Source organism: Hemiscyllium ocellatum, chromosome 2 (genome assembly GCF_020745735.1).
Source record: "Hemiscyllium ocellatum isolate sHemOce1 chromosome 2, sHemOce1.pat.X.cur, whole genome shotgun sequence".
Lineage (NCBI taxonomy): Eukaryota > Metazoa > Chordata > Chondrichthyes > Orectolobiformes > Hemiscylliidae > Hemiscyllium > Hemiscyllium ocellatum.
This window is the reverse complement of record NC_083402.1, coordinates 118,051,215-118,072,294: the sequence shown is the minus strand read 5'-3', so window position 1 is coordinate 118,072,294 and position 21,080 is coordinate 118,051,215. Positions and strand designations below refer to the sequence as shown.

Sequence of the window (21,080 nt, the reverse complement as noted above, 5' to 3'; positions counted from 1 at the left end):
ATGTCTGCGTGGGTTTCCTCCCACAGTCCAAAGATGTGCAGGTTGGGTGAATTGGCCATGTTAAATTGTCCATAGTGTTAGGTGAAGGGGTAAATGTAGGGGAATGGGTCTGGGTGGGTTGCTCTTCGGAGTGTCTGTGTGGACTTGTTGGGCCGAAGTGCCTGTTTCCACACTGGAAGTAATCTGAGGAGTGAGGACAAATGGGATCAAAATCAATTTAGGGTAACTGGTCAACATGGGTGAGTTGGTCCAAAGGGTTTGTTTCAACTGACAACTTTATGATTTAACACAGTGTGTGGTTTGTTTCTTGGAATGGGAAGGGAGGTATCTGTGTGAGTCCGCAGTCCCACTTTCAGTCCATGATTTCACACTTGCTCCATCTCTAGTTCCCTTACACTTTTGTCTCAATTACTTGCTCTCTCCCTCCCTCATACACTATTCCTTTTTCTCTCACTCCATTACATATACTCCCCCTCTCTCTTGCATCCTCACTCTCACATTGTGTGTCTCTCTCACAATTTGAAATGCTCTCGTTGTTTCATTCTTACATGAACTGCCAGTTTTGAACAAGAGTTTCAGATTTCTGCCACGCCTTGTTTGCAGACATGTTCCCTCATCTCACTTGTGATAGGTCTGACTCAAACTTGTTGATGATGCGTTCTAATTCTCGTCTCCACAACTAGTGGGAATACTTCATTTCTGTCTAGCTTTGTTTCTATTTATAGCTTGAAAATCTTGATCAAAACACCCCTTCACTTTTGAAATTCCAGTCAATGCAACTTTCATTTGTACAAAAACAAGTTTTTAATTTAACTTTTGGCATTCGTACTCCTTTCAGACAAGGTGTGGTGCGCAGAACTGAACATTGTGGATTGTTAACACATCTTTGATGTCTGTACAGAGCAAGCTAGTTTAGCTGACGACTGCTGTATCATCAGGTTTCCAGAGTGCTGCTAGGCCCATGTTATTCTTCGTGCATCGCCCACACATACATAACGCATCATGTAGTTCAATGCTCCATCTGGTGGTCTAGTTTAGATCTCAGAAAGAAGTCACCAGTTGAAGTCTGTAAGAAGCATTCAAATTGTTACCACACCACCTTTTATTTATGCAGTGCCTTTAGGAGTAAAATCGTACAGTTGTTAATATGCAAAAGAGGCCATTTTGCCTGTCATGTCTGTCCTAGCTCTTCATAAGAGGGATGTAGTCACTTCCACTCCCGAGCCCTTTTCTACAGAATTATGAATTTTCTCTGTCCACATAATTTCTATTTATTGTTTTATGGGATAAGAGTCTCACCAAAAAGGCCAACATGTATTGCTAGTCCTGTGAACTGAGGGACTGCTCGACCATTTCAGAGGACAACTAAAAGCCGGCCGCACTGCTGTTGTGGATCTGCAGTCACGGGTAGGCGGGACCTCGTAAAGTCAGTTGACTTCCTTTTCAAAAGAGCATGAACCAGGTGGGCTTTTGCAACAACAGCTCATTGTTGTCATGATCAGCATTACTGAGTTTTTAATTCCAGATTTATTAATTGAGTTTAAGTTTCACCAGCTGCCATTGTGGGACTTGAATCCTTGTCCCCAGAGCATTAGCCTGGGATTTGTGATGATTAGACACTGATATTGCCATGACACCACTGTCTCCTCTGAATTATCCAATTCCCTTTTGAGAATTGAATCTGCCTCCACTATACACTCTCAAGTAGTGCATTTCAGATCCTCACTTGGTAAAAATGTTTTTCCTCATGTCTCCTCTCTGTTCTTTGACCTTTGCCTTGAATTTAATCTTCTCAATCCTTTACCAACAGGAATTGCTTCTCCTGATCCACTGAGACCAGACCCTTTCACAATCAAATTTCCCGTTAGCTATCTCTTAAAAGGGTACAGCCCCAGCTTCTGCAATCAATCCACATAACTGAAGTCTGTCATTCCTGGAATCATACCCTCACATTTTCATAGAAGTGTTATCAAACAGAACTTGACACCAACAAAGATAAGAAGAAGTGGAGCAAATGATTAAAAGCTTTGAAGGAGCGGGGAGAAGTGGAGATACTTAGACAGGGAATTTCAGAGCTAGGGGTGAAGCAGCTAAAGGCACGATACCAAGTTGGAGCAATTAAAATCAGTGAGGCAGCTCATTCTCGAAGGGTAGTCAGGCTGGAGGTTGCAGAAGGAGGGACGAGAAAGGTTTAAAAATAAGGAAGAGCTTACTGTTTTGGAAATACCAATTGCAATTTTGTTTTTCATATTTTGTTCCATAGAGCATCGTTTAATATTGTCTCAGACTTCCTTAAAGGAGCAACTTGAGTTTTCTTTGTATTTAAACTGCAACCAAAATGCTCAGTATTATAAATAGCCTGTGAACATTGGACTTTCACAAATGGAAGTGAGGACAAAATAAACAAGTGTGTTGTTGAGTTTCAGCAACCTGATGGCACAAACAAGTAAGCAGTTTGGAAACAAGGAACTACAGCATTTGGCTAATGAATGCCTTGCAGGACGTGCGTTTAAACAGCAGTAGTTTCACTTTGCTGCGAAGCTGCAATTATTGTGTGGATTCAGCTTGAAACTGGAATCAGGGCCCAACCCGACTCTGAAGTGAGACCTCCTTCATCGCAGGAGGAGGTCTTACTACTTCTCTCTTGATCTGCCAGTTTAGTTGTTCACCTCCGATCAGAGAAGTTTGCGGAAAGATGTGATAAATGCGTTCAACATCATGAAGGACTTTGACAGAGTACAAGGGGAGAAGTTGTTTCCAGCAGGGGTTGAAGTAGGTGGCTCAGTGGAGTGAAACCAGAGGAGACAGAGGAAGCTGGAAAACAAACCAGAGGCAAGATGAGGAAACATCTTGTTTTTATAATCTGGTTCACATTGTCGAAAGAGCTGGACCACCTGGTGGTGATAGTAATATTCAAGGTGTAATTGTAAAAATAATTGAAGGGGCAGAATTTAGAAGGTTCTGGAAATGGAACTCACTGAATAGCTCCACCAAAGAGCTAGCACAGCCACCATCGCCTAAAAGGCCTTTTCATTTCACAATTCTCTGTAAAGCCAAAACCTAAATGTAAAATTTAAATTTAGCTAAATTTGTAATGCTCCAACATGTTTGCATTGGAATGTTTCGACCTGAATGCCACAGGGAGTGGTTGAGATGAACCGCACAGATATATTAAAGGGGAAGTTAGATAAACACATGAGGGAGAAATGGGCAGAAGGTTATACTGAAAGGGTGAGATGAAACGAGGGTGGAAGGACTTTCATACGGGGCATAAGCATCAGCATGGACCTTTTGGGTTAAATGGCCTGTATCTTTGCGGTACGTTCCATATTATTCTCCACATATTTGCCCATTTTATTGATGAACAGAAACACTGGAATTGAGAATGATGCTGTAAATCGACCGTGTGCAGGTCTAATCAAAGGCTTCTGCAAAGCTTCCCAAACCTAGCTGTTGTTTTTTCACAGCAATTGATCTCCTCTGTTTAAAGTCTGGTTGAAGATTTGTAGCTCGGGTGTCCGTTGTTGTGGTTCTGTTCGCCGAGCTGGAAGTTTTTGCTGCAAACGTTTTGTTCCCTGGCTAGGGAACATCATCAGTGCTATTGGAGCCTCCTGTGAAGCGCTGCTTTGATGTTTCTTCCGGTATTTATAGTGGTTTGTTCTTGCCGTTTCCGGGTGTCAGTTTCAGCTGTAGTGGTTTGTATATGGGGTCCAGGTCTATGTGTCTGTTAATGGAGTTTGTGGATGAATGCCATGCCTCTAGGAATTCCCTGGCTGTTCTCTGTCTGGCTTGTCCTATGATGGTAGTGTTTTCCCAGTCAAATTCATGTTCCTGGTTGTCTGAGTGTATGGCTACTAGGGAAAGCTGGTCGTGTCGTTTTGTGGCTAGCTGATGTTCATGGATGCGGATTGTTAGCTGTCTTCCTGTTTGTCCTATATAGTGTTTTGTGCAGTCCTTGCATGGTATTTTGTAAACTACGTTAGTTTGGCTCGTGCTGGCTATTGGGTCCTTTGTTCTAGTGAGTTGTTGTCTGAGTGTGGAAGTTGGCTTGTGTGCTGTTATGAGTCCTAAGGGTCGCAGTAGTCTGGCTGTCAGTTCTGAGGCGCTCCTGACGTATGGTAGTGTGGCTAGTCCTTTTGGTTGTGGCATGTCCTCGTTCCGTGGTCTATCTCTTAGGCATCTGGTGATAAAGTTGCGTGGGTATCCGTTTTTGGCGAAAAGAGGAAGAGGAACACCTATACAAGGTATTCGCCAAAAACGGATACCCACGCAACTTTATCACCAGATGCCTAAGAGATAGACCACGGAACGAGGACATGCCACAACCAAAAGGACTAGCCACTCTACCATACGTCAGGAGCGTCTCAGAACTGACAGCCAGACTACTGCGACCCTTAGGACTCATAACAGCACACAAGCCAACTTCCACACTCAGACAACAACTCACTAGAACAAAGGACCCAATAGCCAGCACGAGCCAAACTAACGTAGTTTACAAAATACCATGCAAGGACTGCACAAAACACTATATAGGACAAACAGGAAGACAGCTAACAATCCGCATCCATGAACATCAGCTAGCCACAAAACGACACGACCAGCTATCCCTAGTAGCCATACACTCAGACAACCAGGAACATGAATTTGACTGGGAAAACACTACCATCATAGGACAAGCCAGACAGAGAACAGCCAGGGAATTCCTAGAGGCATGGCATTCATCCACAAACTCCATTAACAGACACATAGACCTGGACCCCATATACAAACCACTACAGCTGAAACTGACACCCGGAAACGGCAAGAACATCCATCAACAGACACATCGACCTGGACCCCACATACAAACTACTACAGCTGAAACTGACACCCTGAAGCGGCAAGAACAAACCACTATAAATACCGGAAGAAACATCAAAGCAGCGCTTCACAGGAGGCTCCAATAGCACTGATGATGTTCCCTAGCCAGGGAACGAAATGTTTGCGGCAAAAACTTCCAGCTCGGTGATCTCCTCTGTCCGTGACGCAGCTTTGAACATCGTAGGAGTGTGAAAGGTGCTACATAAATGCACACATTAACTTAGTCTTTTCTAATTTAGTAAAATGATCAGGATGGCGCCGTTAAGTGTCAACTTGTAAATTTATCACTGTACTCACGTGAGTACATGTGACAACAAAGCTAATTCAATTCAATTCAATTCAGCCTCATTGACTTTTGGCAGTTTTGCTGCTGCTTTTAGAAGTCCAAGATAATTGCAGAAACAGTGTTTAGGATTGAATTTGCAGCATCATTGGATCTTCAAGAATTTGAAATGTTTCCAGCTACAGGCGCGACAGAAAGTAACCCTAGTAATACCATGAAAATCTCCTGTGCCAGTTAACTGCTGATCTTACAGATGAAATCACATGTGCCAATTATTCCTGAGAGAGCTTGTGACTTCATTAAAAACACCTTTTTCAAACACTCCAACCCTTACTGATGTGATATTTTGTTATTTGTTGGTGAACAGAAGAAAAGATTCTTTAAACATTTATAGCTTCAGGAAAAGGACTGTAATTTATATTCAGAATTCTGATCCAAAACATTATCTCTGATTTCTTTTCACAAATGCTGCCAGACCTGCTGAGCTTTTCCAGCACTTTCTGTTTTTGTTTCTAATTTATTTTGCACTTATCATCCACCACTTTTCAGCCTATGAAAAAACCTGTTGAAATGTAGTTACTATTATAATGAAGGAAATATAGCAGCCAATTTGCACAGATCCCAAAACTGGCACGATGGCTCAGCGGTTAGCACTACTGCCTCATAGTGCTGGGACCCAGATTCAATTCTAACTCTGGGCGACTGTCTGTGTGGAGGTTGCACATTCTCCCTGTGTCTGTGTGGGTTTACTCCGGGTGCAACAGTTTCCTCCCACAATCCAAAGATGTGCGGGTTCAGTGAATTGGCCATGCTAAATTTGCCAAGAGTTTTCAGGGATGTGTAGGTTAAGGTGCATTAGTCAGGGTTGAATGTAGAGTAATGGGGAATGGATCTGGGTGGGATACTCTTCAGAGGGTCGTTATGGACTTGTTGGGCTGAAGGGCCTGTTTCCACACTGTAAGGATTCTATTTAAAAAAACCCACAGTGTATGAGTGACCTGATAATTTTTTTTGTGTGATGTTGATTGAAAGATAAATATTGACCAGGAACCTGGTAAGATGTCCCTGATTGTTATTGAAGTAATACTATTTGATATTTTACATTGACCTGAGCAAGCTGGTAGGGCCAAAAGACAACACCTCTGTCAGTGCAGTGCCTCCTAGTGCTGCACTGCAGTGTTAGCCTAGATTTTGAGTTCAACGTCCTGGAGTTAGACTTGAACCCTGAGCCTTGTGGTTCAGGAACATGTGACTACCAACCAAGCCACAACTGACACTGCAAGGAGGAAATGCAACCAGGAAGAAATATTTAAATTAATGCAAATTGATTACTTCTTAAAGAATAACAACGAAAAGCAGTTGCTATTTTTGCAGTAATGTTGATAATGGAACTGACTGACCTTCTGTATATGGCAAGTAGATTTAGCACGTCAGTTACTGGAGGAAGAATATTTTTTGGAATTTAAAGATCTTCACTGTTAATTGAAAATGAAAATTTGCTCATGTTAGTCATCTAACCTTTGATGAATGCTACTTATTTAATTTTTTTTCCAAAGGTTGAATGATTAGTGGTTTAATAATTCAAATTTGAGATCCAGTGACCTCTAAAATCTGGCCTGATCTTGCATCAATTTGAAACTTTGAATGAATAATTGACAATCTCAGCCAACCACTTATTTATATTTCAACAAAGGTCCATTTGTCATTGTACTGTGGAGTGGTACAATGCAAATGGAGTCCATTTGGCCCATCATCCATGTATTATCTGTCCCCTTGAGCTATGCGATTTCTGTTTGGAAGCTACAATTGTGTCTGCCTTCACTGCCCTTATCGGCAGAAAGTTACAGAAATGCAGTCATGTAAATGTTTTAAAAGTAACATTTATTGGCTATAAAGAGCTTTGGAGCATTCTGAGTTTTTGGATGATGCTCCACAAATGCGAACTGAAGGGAAGGCAGCATGTGTTAATTGTCTCATACCGTAAAAATAACTTATTGTAAAACTGAATGTGCATTAACACCACAAAGGTCAGTATCCTGTCACCAAGCCACCCTTTATTTACACTTTGAGTCGTTGACACTGATCCAGACACTGAGTGAGCAGAACCTCTGACACTCCTGTTTTTATCTGCCAGCCAGGGCTCCCTCTTTGGACCTGGTTAACAGCTCTGGCTGACCTCATTACATTCATTACAGAATGTTTGCATCGTGTCTGTTTCAAAAGCTGAGCATTTGTGCATTTGCACGTCTTGTGGAAGACCAGTATATTCATTTAAAATTTGATATGTTTAATTTTGCATTGCATGCTACTTCATTTTCTCTCCCCCTCTTTCTCAGGTCAAAATTGTGCATTCCTTACTTGAAAAAGAGTCAAAATGGCCACATTCTGAACCTGAGTCCTCCTCTCAACATGAATCCCATCTGGTTCAAGAACCACTGTGGTGAGCATGGGCACTGTATATGTGTGATTATTATGGACTTCATACGGAGGCTATCGAAGCTGGGCTATTGTCCTTAGAACAGAACTGTTAAAGTGGAGATTTGATAAAGACATTGAAAATCATCAAGGGTTTTGATGGAGTCAATAAAGGGAAATTGTTTCCAGAGGCAAAAGGGTCAATAAACAATGGAAATGGATTTAAAGTAATTTGTTAGAAAAGGACACAAGTGAGATGAGAATTGTATTTTGTCACACTTGATATTCTGGGACATGCTGCCAAAGAGAACGGTTTCGAAAGGGAATTGCATAAATATTTGAAGAGGAAAATAATGCAGGACCAGAAGGAATGAGCAGGAGACAATGATACAACAGGCTGTATAACCTCTTTCTGTGATTTTCTCAGTCTTTATTTGCAGAAGTAATGATTAGATTAAATTAGATTCCCTACAGTGTGAAAACAGGCTCTTCGACCCAACCAGTCCACATTGACCCTCCGAAGAGTAACCCACCTGGACCCTTTCCCTCTGACTAATGCACCTAACACTATAGACAATTTAGCATGGCTAATTCACCTGACTGTGGGAGGAAACTGGAGCGCCCGGAGAAAACCCACACAGATGCCGAGAGAATGTGCAAACTCCACACAGAGAGTTGCCCCAGGTTAGAATCGAACCTGGGACCCTGGTGCTGTCAGGCAGCAGTGTTAACCACTGAGCCACCGTGCCACCCCTAATGCTGGAGGAATTTTCTTAATGAAGCTATATGCATATCATATACATTCTGTGTCAAGTACAAAGGGGCAAAAGATAATGCAAAAGAGCTAATGTGTTCTTTCATTCCCTCAGCCTATACCATGGCTAAATACGGGATGTCAATGTGTGTCCTGGGAATGGCTGAGGAATTCAAAGGTGAAATTGCGGTTAATGCTTTATGGCCAAAGACCGGTAAGAGCGATTTAAATGTTATTTTTTTCCCAGTAATAACACAGTAGACTGTTTGTGTATCTGGTGCAGATATGGTGGAATATTTAGATCCCGTCTTTCTGAAGGTGTTTTTGTTTTTGTTTTCCCTTCCTGAAGATATCAACTGTTTGCTGGGTTAGTATTCATGGGTATCCAGTCCTGTACCTTCTCATTCTTCATGTACAACGCTGACTGGGAATATTGGTCACCTGTTCACTTACAAGCACCTGATCTAATGCCTGTATTTTAGCTGGGTCATCTGGACTGTCAATTGTTTATGTGAAAGTTGAGAGCATGTTTTCTTGTGCTTCACTCCTGAACTCTGAAGATATTTTACAAAGGTAAAAACAATGACTGCAGATGCTGGAAATTGGATTCTGGATGAGTGGTGCTGGCAGAGCACAGCAGTTCAGGCAGCATCCAAGGAGCAGCGAAATCGACGTTTCGGGCAAAAGCCCTTCATCAGGAATAAAGGCAGAGAGCCTGAAGCGTGGAGAGATAAGCTAGAGGAGGGTGGGGGTGGGGAGAAAGGAGCATAGAGTACAATGGGTGAGTGGGGGAGGGGATGAAAGTGATAGGAGAGGGTGGAGTGGATAGGTGGAAAAGGAGCTAGGCAGGTCGGACAAGTCCGGGCAAGTCATGGGGACAGTGCTGAGCTGGAAGTTTGGAACTAGGGTGAGGTGGGGGAAGGGGAAATGAGGAAACTGTTGAAGTCCACATTGATGCCCTGGGGTTGAAGTGTTCTGAGGTGGAAGATGAGGCGTTCTTCCTCCAGGCATCTGGTGGTGAGGGAGCGGCGGTGAAGGAGGCCCAGGATCTCCATGTCCTCGGTAGAGTGGGAGGGGGAGTTGAAATGTTGGGCCACCGGGTGGTGGTTGATTGCTGCGGGTGTCCCGGAGATGTTCCCTAAAGCGCTCTGCTAGGAGGCGCCCAGTCTCCCAATGTAGAGGAGACCACATCGGGAGCAACGGATACAATAAATGATATTAGTGGATGTGCAGGTAAAACTTTGATGGATGTGGAAGGCTCCTTTAGGGCTTTGGATAGAGGTGAGGGAGGAGGAGGTGTGGACGCAGGTTTTATAGTTTCTGCAGTGGAGGGGAAGGTGCCAGGATGGGAGGGTGGGTTGTAGGGGGACGTGGACCTGACCAGGTAGTCACGGAGTTCACCCCCCCCCCCCCCCCCCCCCCCCACACACACAAGTAGCAGGTGAGTGGGGGAGGGAATGAAGGTGATACGTTGAGGGCCGGGGGAGGGTGGAGTGGATAGGTGGAAAAGAAGACAGGCAGGTAGGACAAGTCATGGGGACAGTGCTGAGCTGGAAGTTTGGAATTAGGGTGAGGTGGGAGAAGGGGAAATGAGGAAACTGCTGAAGTGGACTTCAACAGTTTCCTCATTTCCCCATCCCCCACCACAACCTAGTTCCAAACTTCCAGCTCAGCACTGTCCCCATGACTTGTCCTACCTGCCTGTCTTCTTTTCCATCTATCCACTCCACCCTCCCCCGCCCCCGACCTATCACCTTCATTCCCTCCCCCACTTACCTATTGTACTCTATGCTACTCTCTCTCCACCCCCACCCTCCTCTAGCTTATCTCTCCAGCTTCAGGCTCTCTGCCTTTATTCCTGATGAAGGGCTTTTGCCCAAAACGTCGATTTCGCTGCTCCTTGGATGCTGCCTGAACTGCTGTGCTCTTCCAACACCACTAATCCAGAATCTAGTTTCCAGCATGTGCAGTCATTGTTTTTACCCAATCCAAATCTAGTCTAAACCTGTTGCCCAATTCCTAAGCACGTGTATCCCTCTGCTCCCCTCCTACTCATGCATCTGTCCAGATGCACCTTAGATGAATCTACCATGCCGACCTATACCATCTGTGCTGGCAATGCGTTCCAGACACCCACCACTCTCTGTGTGAGGTACTTGCCACATGTATCCCCCTTAAACTTTTCACTTCTCACCGTGGAAGCGTGACCTCTTGTTATTGAATCCTTCACCCTGGGAAAATGCTTATCTCTATTTACCCTGTCTATACCCTTCATGATTTTGTAAACCTCAATCAGGTCCCCCCTCAATCTCCTTTTTTCTAATGAAAACAATCCTAAAATACTCAACCTCCCTTCATAGCTAGCACCTTCCATCCCAGGCAACATCCTCGTCAACCTTCTCTGCACCCTCTCCCAAAGCATCCACATCCTTTTGATAATGTGGCGACCAGAATTGTACACTGTATTCTAAATGCGGCTGAACCAATGTCTTGTACAATTTTAACATGACCTGCCAGCTCTTATACTCAATACCCCGTCCAATGAAGGCAAGCTTACCATATGCCTTCTTGACCACTCTATCCACCTGTGCAGCAACCTTCAGGGTACAATGGACCTGCACTCCCAGATCTCTCTGCCCATCAACTTGTCCCAAGAATCTTCCGTTCATTGTATAATTCGCTCAAGAATTAGACTTGCCTAAATGCATCACCTCACATTTGTCTGGATTGAACTCCATCTTCCACATCTCCGCCCAATTCTCCAGTTTATCTATATTCTCCTGTATCCTTTGACAGTCCCTTATGCTTTCTGCTACTTCACCAATCTTCATGTCATCTGCAAACTTGCTGATCATACCAATGGTGCCCTCTTCCAGATCATTTATGTATTTCACAAACAACTGTGGCCCCAATGCTGACTCCTGGGGAACACCACTGGTCACCTTTCTCCATTTCGAGAAACTCTCTTCAACTACTACTCTCTGTCTCCTGTTGCTCAACCAGTTCTTTATCCACCTAGCTCGAACACCCTGCACACCATGTGACTTCACTTTCTATATTAGTTTACCATGGGGAACCTTATCAAATGCCTTACTAAAGTCCATGTATATGACATCAACAGCTCTTCCTTCATCTATCATCTTGGTCACTTCCTCAAAGAACTGAATTAAGTTGGTAAAGCATGATCTCCTCCGCACAAAACCATGTTGCCTATCACTGATAAGCCCATTCTTTTCTAGATATAAATAGATCTTATCCCTCAGTACCCTCTCCAGCAACTTTCCCACCACTGACGTCAGGCTCACTGCTCTGTAGTTAACTGCAATATCTCTACTACCCTTTTTGTACAGGGGTTCAACATGGGCAACCTTTCAGTCCTAAGGCACCTCACCTGTGTCTAAGGATGCCACAAAGATATCTGTCAGGGCCCCAACAATTTCCTCTTTCACCTCCTTCAGCAACACGGGATAAATCCCATCCGGTCCTGGGGATTTGTCCACCTTAATAACCTCTTGCCTATCCAACACATCTTCCTCTCCCCAGTGAATACAGATGCAAAATCTCACCCATTCTCTCAGATTCGACACACAGCCTTCCTTCATTATCCTTTAGTGGACCAATCCTTTCTCTAGTTACCCGCTTGCTTCTTATATAAGAATAAAATGCTTTGAGATTCTCCTTAATTCTACTCGTTAAGACTGTTTCATGACCCCTTTTAGCCCACTTGATTCCTCAGTTAAGACTGGTCCGACTCTTCCAATATTTCTCCAAGGCCCATTCTGTTCTTAGTTGCCTAGACCTTATGTACGCCTCACTTTTCCTCTTGGCTAGTTTGAGGGCGTGATTACACTTCATGGACTGCACTGAGTCAAGAAAGCAGCTCGCAATCTCTTTCTTCAGGGTAATTGTGGATGGAGAATAAATGGTAGCCCAGCTAGTCATGATCTCATTTCTCCACCACAGGCCAATGGCTAAAAGAGGACTGTAATTTAGAACTTTTAACTTCATTTCTTATTTGCTACTTTATGCTGAGAAGAACTGTAATGTTGAACTTGTAACGTATTTCTTTCTTTTTCTACTTTTTACCTAAGATGTTGTACCTAGATACCTTGTACCTAAAATGGCACCGTGAATGTCGACATTGAAACTTTTCATTGTACTCCTGTACCCCTGTGCTTGAGTACATGAGACAATAAAAACCTCATTCGAATTCCATTTTTGCCAAATGACTAGAAAAGTATATAAGGCAAAAAGAAACAAAAGGATATTCTGGCAAAGCTAGGTGAAATAAACTGGGTGAAGGCTCGTGTGGAGCATAAATATGGCCATAGATCTGTTGGACGGAATAGCCCATTTCTGTGCGGGGAAATTTTTTTTATTTGTTCACGGGATGAAGCTATCACTGGCTGGGCCAGCATTTATTGCCCATCCGTAATTGTCCAGAGGGCAGTTAAGAGTCAGCCACCTTGTTGAGGGTCTGGACTCACATATCGGCCAGACCAGGTATGGTCAGCAGTTTCCATCCTTAAAGGACAGTAGTGAACCAGGTGGGTTTTCCCCAATAATCAGTAATAATCTTTAGACTCTTAATTCCAGTTTTTAAATAAAACTTAATTCAAATTCCACCACCTGATATGGCAGGATTCAAACCCAGGTCCCCAGAACATGACCTGTATTCTCAGCCTCCGTGCAGACGCAGTGAGGCATTCTCCTGCTCTTGCCTGGTGGCCTTCCTGGCATGGACTGGCTTGGAAGGACTGTTATTCTTTTGGAATTTTTATTTCTCCATTTAGTAATTTATTCCTACAGTCTGCAATGCTGGACTTCTTATTTCTATATTTTCTAATGTTCATTTCCCCCTAAGAACTTGTACTGAAGAAACCATCTTTGTAAGATGGAACTGTAAATAATGATTTGTGAACTTTTCACTGGAGTCATCTGAGTACATGTGATAATAAAGCTAATTTAATAAAACCATGATTAAAGATGAATTACAGTGACATGTTTCGGAGATTCTTTGAAACATCTTGGGGCGTCACGGTGGCATAGTGGTTAGCACTGCTGCCTCACAGCGCCTGTAGACCCGGGTTCAATTCCCGACTCAGGCGACTGACTGTGTGGAGTTTGCACGTTCTCCCCGTGTCTGCCTGGGTTTCCTCCGGGTGCTCCGGTTTCCTCCCACAGTCACAAAGATGTGCGGGTCAGGTGAATTGGTCAAGCTAAATTGCCCGTAGTGTTAGGTAAGGGGTAAATGTAGGGGTATGGGTGGGTTGCGCTTCGGCGGGTCGGTGTGGACTTGTTGGGCCGAAGGGCCTGTTTCCACACTGTAAGTCTAATCTAATCTTGAAGAGGCGCAGGAAGCAAAAAGACTGTTGTTCTATAAATTCTCACATAAATTCTCGGATAGTGGACTGACAGCCATCCAATCCCGAAGGTTCTGAAGGGATGTTTCTTCTTGAGGGGGAATCTAGACTAGGAGTCCCAGTTTTAAAAGGATGCGACTGCAACACAAGATGGAAATGGAGAGGAATTTCTTGGCACAAGTGTTGTTAGTTTTGGGAATTATGTACCCAAGAGAACAGTGGAAGCTGGGTCATTGAATATCCTCAAAGCTAAACAAATTGCTGGAGAAACTCAGCAAGTCTGGCATCATCTGTGGAGAGATATACAGAGTTCATGTTACAAATCCAGTGACCCTTCTGCAGAATGGGGGTCAAGGGTTATGTGGGACAGGCAGGGAAGTGGAGTTAAAGCCACAGTCATGAACTTATTGGAGGCAGCAGGCATTGTGGCTTGAATAGTCTGCTCCTGCTGTTGTTTCTTTTGATTACTGCACCAGCAGAAGGTGTGTTGTTCACCTATAGCACCTACATTGGCTGTGGTTGAACTACCATTGATTCACACTAAGGTTCATTGCAAGACCATGTCCAGCATTCATTTGGATGAAGCAGCTGCAACAAAACTTGAGAGGCTCAACAACAGGCAGGATGAAGCAAACTGCTCAGTGAACTCAAAACAAGCCCCTCCATTAATCTCCTATCCAACCTCTTGGTCAGTTGTGCATACTGATGCCACAATGTGTGTATTATCTATAGAATGCACTCAACAGGTCAACCATGACCATGCCAACTTTTGCCTCCTATCCTGTGACATCCTCCATTGAGGAGGTCCTGAACAGAGCATCTAATGCTTGAAGAAAGTGACACCCAAATGGCTTCCTGGTCTTTGGCTTGTTTTGGTTTCCTGTCAAAGCATCTCTCAGTCATGTTTTATATCAATTAATGGAGTGGATGAACATTATTAACATCTTCAGAGTTGTCAAATATTGACTGAGCACTCAGGTTTAGTTGTCGTATTGCATTCAGCGCAAATATGTTTCCAATTTACTACTGAGCCGTATTCTTGGACGCTGTAAGCTTAGTGAATGTTTTCATATAAAAACTGGAAGATTAGCTGAGGGTTCTTCCTTTTCCCTGATGTTTGACAGTACATGAAGTTAACCAAGTTAACTGGTCATGATTAAATAGTGTGCAGTCCTTTCAGAAGTGATTGTTGTTTCAACAGAATTTGCATTGCCATGGTAAAATCAAGGTGTCCATAATATTTATAATACAAATTCCTAAATCCTATTGTGTTTAGATGAATGAATGCTGAAAGGAGGATCATGTGGAGCATGAATACAGTCTGTTTCTCAGATGACATGTTAAATTCAGGACCCCCAGTGTATGCTCAGATAGCTATTAAAAACCATGCAACATATTGAAAGAGATGGGGGGTGCTGTAATCATTCCTCAACCAACATGGATAAAAACAAATGATCTGATTAATGTGTTGATGTCTGTGGGAACGTGCTATGCACATATCGGATGTTACATTTTCTTCACTCCATGAGTGACAACACTTCGCAAGATATTTTATTGGATATGTAGTGCTTTGTTATAAAATGTACTGTAGATTTCCTCGCTTAATGTTTAGGTTGTGTTCCTGAGAAGCACTACTGTAAGTGAAACATAGGTTCCCAAAGGAATCAATGTTAAAATCGAAGTCAGGTTCCTTGGGAAATCTTGCCCTGAAAAGTCAAAGACCTGGTTGAAATTATGTATTATGAAAGTACATTCCCAGCTGAAATCCACACACTCTGAATGTAGCAGAAATGCAAATGTATAGTTGGTAGGCTGATAGTTTCCCTTGCTGTCTCCATAGAAATAAGCTCACTGCTACACTGGGCATCAGCAGCTCATATATTCTCTTAATCTTCCTCACTCACTCTCTGTCTTCTCCCCTACTCCTTTACAATCTGTCTGTCTTTCCTTTGTTAGTTCTGGGTTTGTCTCTGTCTCTCCTTTTCAATTCTCGGTGTCTGTCTCTTGCTCGCTTTCTCTCTCTCTCTCTCTCCTTCTCTTTCAACTCTGACTTTCTTTACAAACAGCAAACAGAACTCCATGCAATGAATTAATGCACGTCATTACAGGATTGAACATTGACATAAATATGTGCTTGTGCAATGTGAGGAAACATGATATGAAGATACTAAAAGAATGAAAAGGTTAATTGAGGAACTATCAAATGAGGCCAACCTATAAATAGAAGTCATTTTCCTTTCTGTTAAGGTGAATTTGATTTTGAAAATGTTCTTTGATTTTCACATGCCATGTGAACCACCTGATATTTAGACAAACAATGAAACAAATGTTGACAACAGATTGAAGGGTCATGTTGTTCAGTGTGACCCTTGCATCTTAAGTGTGAATCAGAGCTGCTTTTTTAAAAATCAGGCTCACATCTGCAAAAATGCAAATATTAGATTCTCTTTGAACATTCTGTCATTAGGTTTGTGCTACTCAATCTTTTGAAGCCAGTTGCCCATTTGTACAAGGCTCAACTCATGAGTGTGATAGAATGTCCTGTTATTTCAGCTCGAACTGCACTGTGTCGTGTTTCCACCTAGATGTTGATTTTTCTCAGCAAGAAAATATCCAAAGGGATCTGACTCTGCCTTTAACATTATTCCTGTGGGAACTCATGTTTCACTTAATCTCATTTGACCTGAAGTAATGTTTCTCAGGAATGCAACCTCGACTTTAAATGAGGACAACATATAATGCATTTTACAAACACTGAGCATCTCAAAGTGCTTCATGTCCATTGAGATATTGTTTGAATTACAGTCATTCTTAGAACTGAGAAAATGCAGCAAACAATATTTGCACTGCAAACTCCTACAAATGGCAATGTAATGATGACAAGGTGACCTCTTTTATTGGAATGTTCCCTCCTTGTCTGGATAAGTGCATTTCTAAACCCATGTAGCTTCAAACACACTCAAGCTCAACATTGTCCAGGTCAAAACATATGACTGACACCCTATCCATCACCTTCCACATTCAGTTCCCCCAACACTGCACACACTGGCAGCACTATACATCATTGACAAGAGGCACTGCAAGATCCAAGTCTTTTTCACTCAAACTTGCAACCTCCACCATCAGCAGAACCTACTAAGAGTTGGAAGTAATTGCAAGTGGGATCGTGTCCCCACCAATGTAAATTCCAGGCAGAATTGAAGATTAGAAGCACTATAACATTCTCTGCATCAAATGCTGTGACTCCCTGCCTAACAGCACTGTGGGAGCATCTTTGTTACACAGACAGCAGAAGTTAAAGAAAGTTGACTCAATGAGAACTGCAAGTTGAATGTTGATCTTGCTCATGTTACGCATAACCCTGGATTAACTTTTTAATAAATAGCACATGCCTGTCTGCTTTAAAGAGAAGCATTTTACAAGTGTATGCCTTACTCCAACTGTCAGACTTTGCATGAAATATTGCAGATCACAGCCGATCAATCTTTGGAAAATCTACATATGGAAAGAGAAAGAGAAGTAGATATTCCTGTTGTATTTATAACTGAGTTAATTGGGGTGTGTTCTGCTAGAACAATGACAGTAACCAGACAAGTCCCAATCGAGAAAGATGTCCTCAATAATTATTCCCAAAGGTATTTATCAGGTTTTGCACAGAACTACAGAAGAAAGACTTGCATTGTGTGGTACTTTTCACATCTTGCAATGGGCCATGACATTCTTGATTGAATGCAGTCCGTGCTATAGCATTGGGAAACATGCTGTACAATTAGCAGGCAGCAATGTCTCACACAGACAGCAATATAATTGTTACCGACTAAATTATTTTTCATGATAACTTGAGGTTATCGTGGGGAGAGCACCACTGCTCCCTTTCAGTGAGGACCGTACCACCGTAGAGATGACAAGAATGGCAAGCAAGATGGCTGGGGATCTGTGATACACCCCCAGAACCCTGTGGTCCAATGATATCCTGGCTGACGGTTACTCTGTTTTGCTGATGGGTAACCTGTAAGTTTCTGGGAGTGAAGTACTGTCACATCTCTGAGACCTGTGATGATCTTAGTCTGCAACTAAAAGGAACAAAATTAAGCTGATACAAAAACAGAAATTGCTGGAGAAACTCAAGCATCTGTGGAAAGAAAGGGTTCATGTTTTGAGTCCAGTCTTCATCTGCTTTCTTCTCATAGATGCTGCAGGACCTGCTGAGTTTCTCCAGCAGTTTGTGTTTTTGTTTCAGATTTCCAGCATCCCATAATTCTTTGTTTTGTAAAAATTAATCTGTTATCTGTTTTATATATCATATTGCACATTGACCCCTTTTTTGTCTGTAACCTCCAGCAATACACACAGCTGCCATGGATATGCTTGGAGGATCGGGTGTGAGCAGTCAGTGCCGGAAGCCTGAAATCATGGCTGATGCTGCCTATGCCATTTTCTCCAAGCCAAAGACATTTACTGGCAACTTTATCATCGATGAAGAACTCCTTAAAGAGGAAGGAATCAAGGACTTTGATATCTATGCTGTTGATCCAGGTATGTATGAGATTCTTGTGGTATCTAACACATTCCAAGTAGATTGGCTTGCAATACTGGCCATAGGCAATTGTCAAAATGAATTAGTTTTTCAATACAGGCGTAATAAATACTGAGGGTAGATTGAGCATTGAGTGGGTTCCATAGGAGGGAGTAATTTTGAGAAGAATGATTTCGGTATCAGTGATAAGAATGTTCTCTCCTGGTTTAGCACTTAGTGCAGAGGAGTTGGCTTACTGCTGTTAACCCAGACACAATGAGCTGAAATTATCACGGAGCATGAGCAGACTTGAATTTTTGGTTTTTAAGGGATCGTTGGAGCATGGAATGCTTGGGCCATCATTTGAAAGGGATTATGTGTTACATATGGAAAATGCAACATAGGGGAATCACTTTCAGATTGCTGAGCCCAACACCCAGCCCATATACAATGAATTGATTGGCTTCTCCCCTGTGTTGTAAACCATTAGAAGTGAAAGAGACTAAGTGAGGGAAATCCAGAGATTGGAACCCAGGCAACTGATGCTGCAGTTGCCAATAAAGGATTGATTAAAGTTGGGGAATGCATAAGAGACAAGAATTGAAGATCTTGGAGGATTGAGCAGAAATTACAGAGGAGTAGAGACGTGAGGAAGCTGAACACAAGGACATAAATTTTAACATTGAGGCATTGTTGAAAGGCTTATGAGCTACTCTAGGGCTTCAGCATAAAAATCATGACCTTGTGCAGTAGTGCTGAGGGAGTGCTGCATAGCCAGAGGTGCCATCTTTCAAATGAGATGTTAAACCCTTAGCACTATCTTTCTGCCTGCTCAGATCAATATAAAAGATTCCATGGAAGTGATTCAAAAGAGTGTGTAGGCCACTGTATCTTTGTATTGACAATGTGAAAAAGGATTATCTGGCCATTACCACATTTCTGTTTGAGGGGTAATATTGTGTGTAAATTATTTGTACAGATTGGAACAGAATCCAGATGGATAGAGGTAAAAGTGGAGAAGATGACACTGATAGGAATAGTCCATTTGTCCTCCAACAGGAACTAGACTGTGGGACTGAGAATATGAGACCTGTAAAAAAATGCAGTATATTAATTATGGGTGACTTGAACCGTCATGCAGAATCAGATGGTCAGATTGGCAGAGGGAGCCAGAGAAAGAATTCATAAAGTGCAGTCAAGACATTTCCAAGGATAATAGTGACAAACATGACATTACAACACGCGGTGAAGGACAAGTGCTTTCACTGCCATTGGAGAACCAAAGGACTATTCCTGTCAGTGTCACCTTCTCCACATTTCCAACCAGAACTATACTGTGGGGCTAATGTCTCCTACATTATAGCAATGACACTTCAGAAGTACTTCTTCTGCTGTCAAGCACTTGAGGATGTCCAGTGGCAGTGAAGAACACTTGTTAGCATAAGCAGAAGTTTTTTTTTAGTCAGACTTTCTTGCATTTACCCTGTCTAAGTCCTGTTAGAATTTTATAGATCTCAAAGAGATTCTCCATCACCCCTTCACCCCACTTCCTAAAGCTCAGTGAATATAGTCCGAGCTGATCCAGTCTCTCTTCGCACATCAGTCATGTTGTAATGTCATGTTTGTCACTGTTATCCTTGGATTAATCCATTAATCTGTGTTCATGCTATTATCAATTTACTTTGACCTGAATACTGTGCATATTCAAGAACCATTAACTTGACCTTTTTACCATTTTCTCCCCCTTCCACCCCATCTTGTGCCATTTTGCTATTTTTCCGTCCCTTCCCATCCCAGTGAGGGACATCATGATCTAAATACCTGCCTTGTAATGCTGGCATATCCTCTTGCTTTGTCAACATGTAAGTACACTCTCCCAATCCTTCCCCTCCCACCCTCACCCCCACCATTAGTTGAAAGCCCTTTCGACACTGCAGTTATTTGATTTGCCAGGATACTGTTCCCAGTATGGTTCAAGTGAAGCCTGTTGGTGCAGGTGCCCCATGAGCTGAAAGCCATTCCACTCATGCCAGTATTTGAGCCATGCATTTAACTTTATTTACCTTCTGATAATTTGCCCATGGGAGATTCTGCTTCTCAATTTTGCTCCAAACTGTTCACATTCTTTCAGCGGAGCCACATTCCTGGTCATATCAACATAGCTGAGTGTAGCTGACAAGAGCTGAACCCCTCTGCTCCCACTTCAGGTTTCTCCCTATCCCCAATGGAATATCCTTAACCCTGGCACTGAGCGGGCATCACAGCCTTCAGACTTCTGCTCCCTGCTGCAGAGGACAGTATCTATACTCCTAATTGTATGGTCCTTTTACAACAATTTACTGTATTCCTATTTCCTCTCGCCAGTTGAATGGCTCCCTGCATCAATGGTCCTGCATTCGCAAACTTGCATGTCACACCTCCCTGCTCATGATGACAGACCAGTTTTGAATTACTTGGTCTGAAGTCTGTGACTGCCCTCTGGAACAAAGGATCTAGGGAGCTTTCCTTTTCCCTAATGTAATGCACTGCCTTCAGCTCAGACAGCAGTTCCTGAGCTTGGGTCCAAAGTTCCTCAAGCTGCAAACACTTAATACAGATGTATTCTAGGAGAAAGTGAGGTCTGCAGATGCTGGAGATCAGAGCTGAAAATGTGCTGCTGGAAAAGCGCAGCAGGTCAGGCAGCATCCAAGGAGCAGGAGATTTGACGTTTCGGGCATAAGCCCTTCTTCAGGAAGGGCTTATTTTCAGCTCTGATCTCCAGCATCTGCAGATCTCACTTTCTCCTCGAAGATTTTAACCTACTGCGAATCCTCTTGCAAGATGCCTTCCTTGAAGAAGCTCTCTTCCTCCCTCTACAAGGATTTCAGTGAAAAGTCATTCCTGAAGAAG

At 42.8% G+C, this 21,080-nt stretch overlaps 1 protein-coding gene across 1 annotated transcript in view; it reads left to right on the top strand.

Annotated features, from left to right (window-relative positions):
* hsdl2 (hydroxysteroid dehydrogenase like 2) overlaps window positions 1-21,080 on the top strand; it is a 140,142-nt gene that overhangs the window by 104,936 nt on the left and 14,126 nt on the right. Inside the window, exons 5-7 of the mRNA XM_060845781.1 lie at window positions 7,480-7,583; window positions 8,428-8,526; window positions 18,017-18,211. Of these exons, the coding sequence (XP_060701764.1) occupies window positions 7,480-7,583; window positions 8,428-8,526; window positions 18,017-18,211 (398 nt within the window). The remainder of the gene's footprint in view (window positions 1-7,479; window positions 7,584-8,427; window positions 8,527-18,016; window positions 18,212-21,080) is intronic.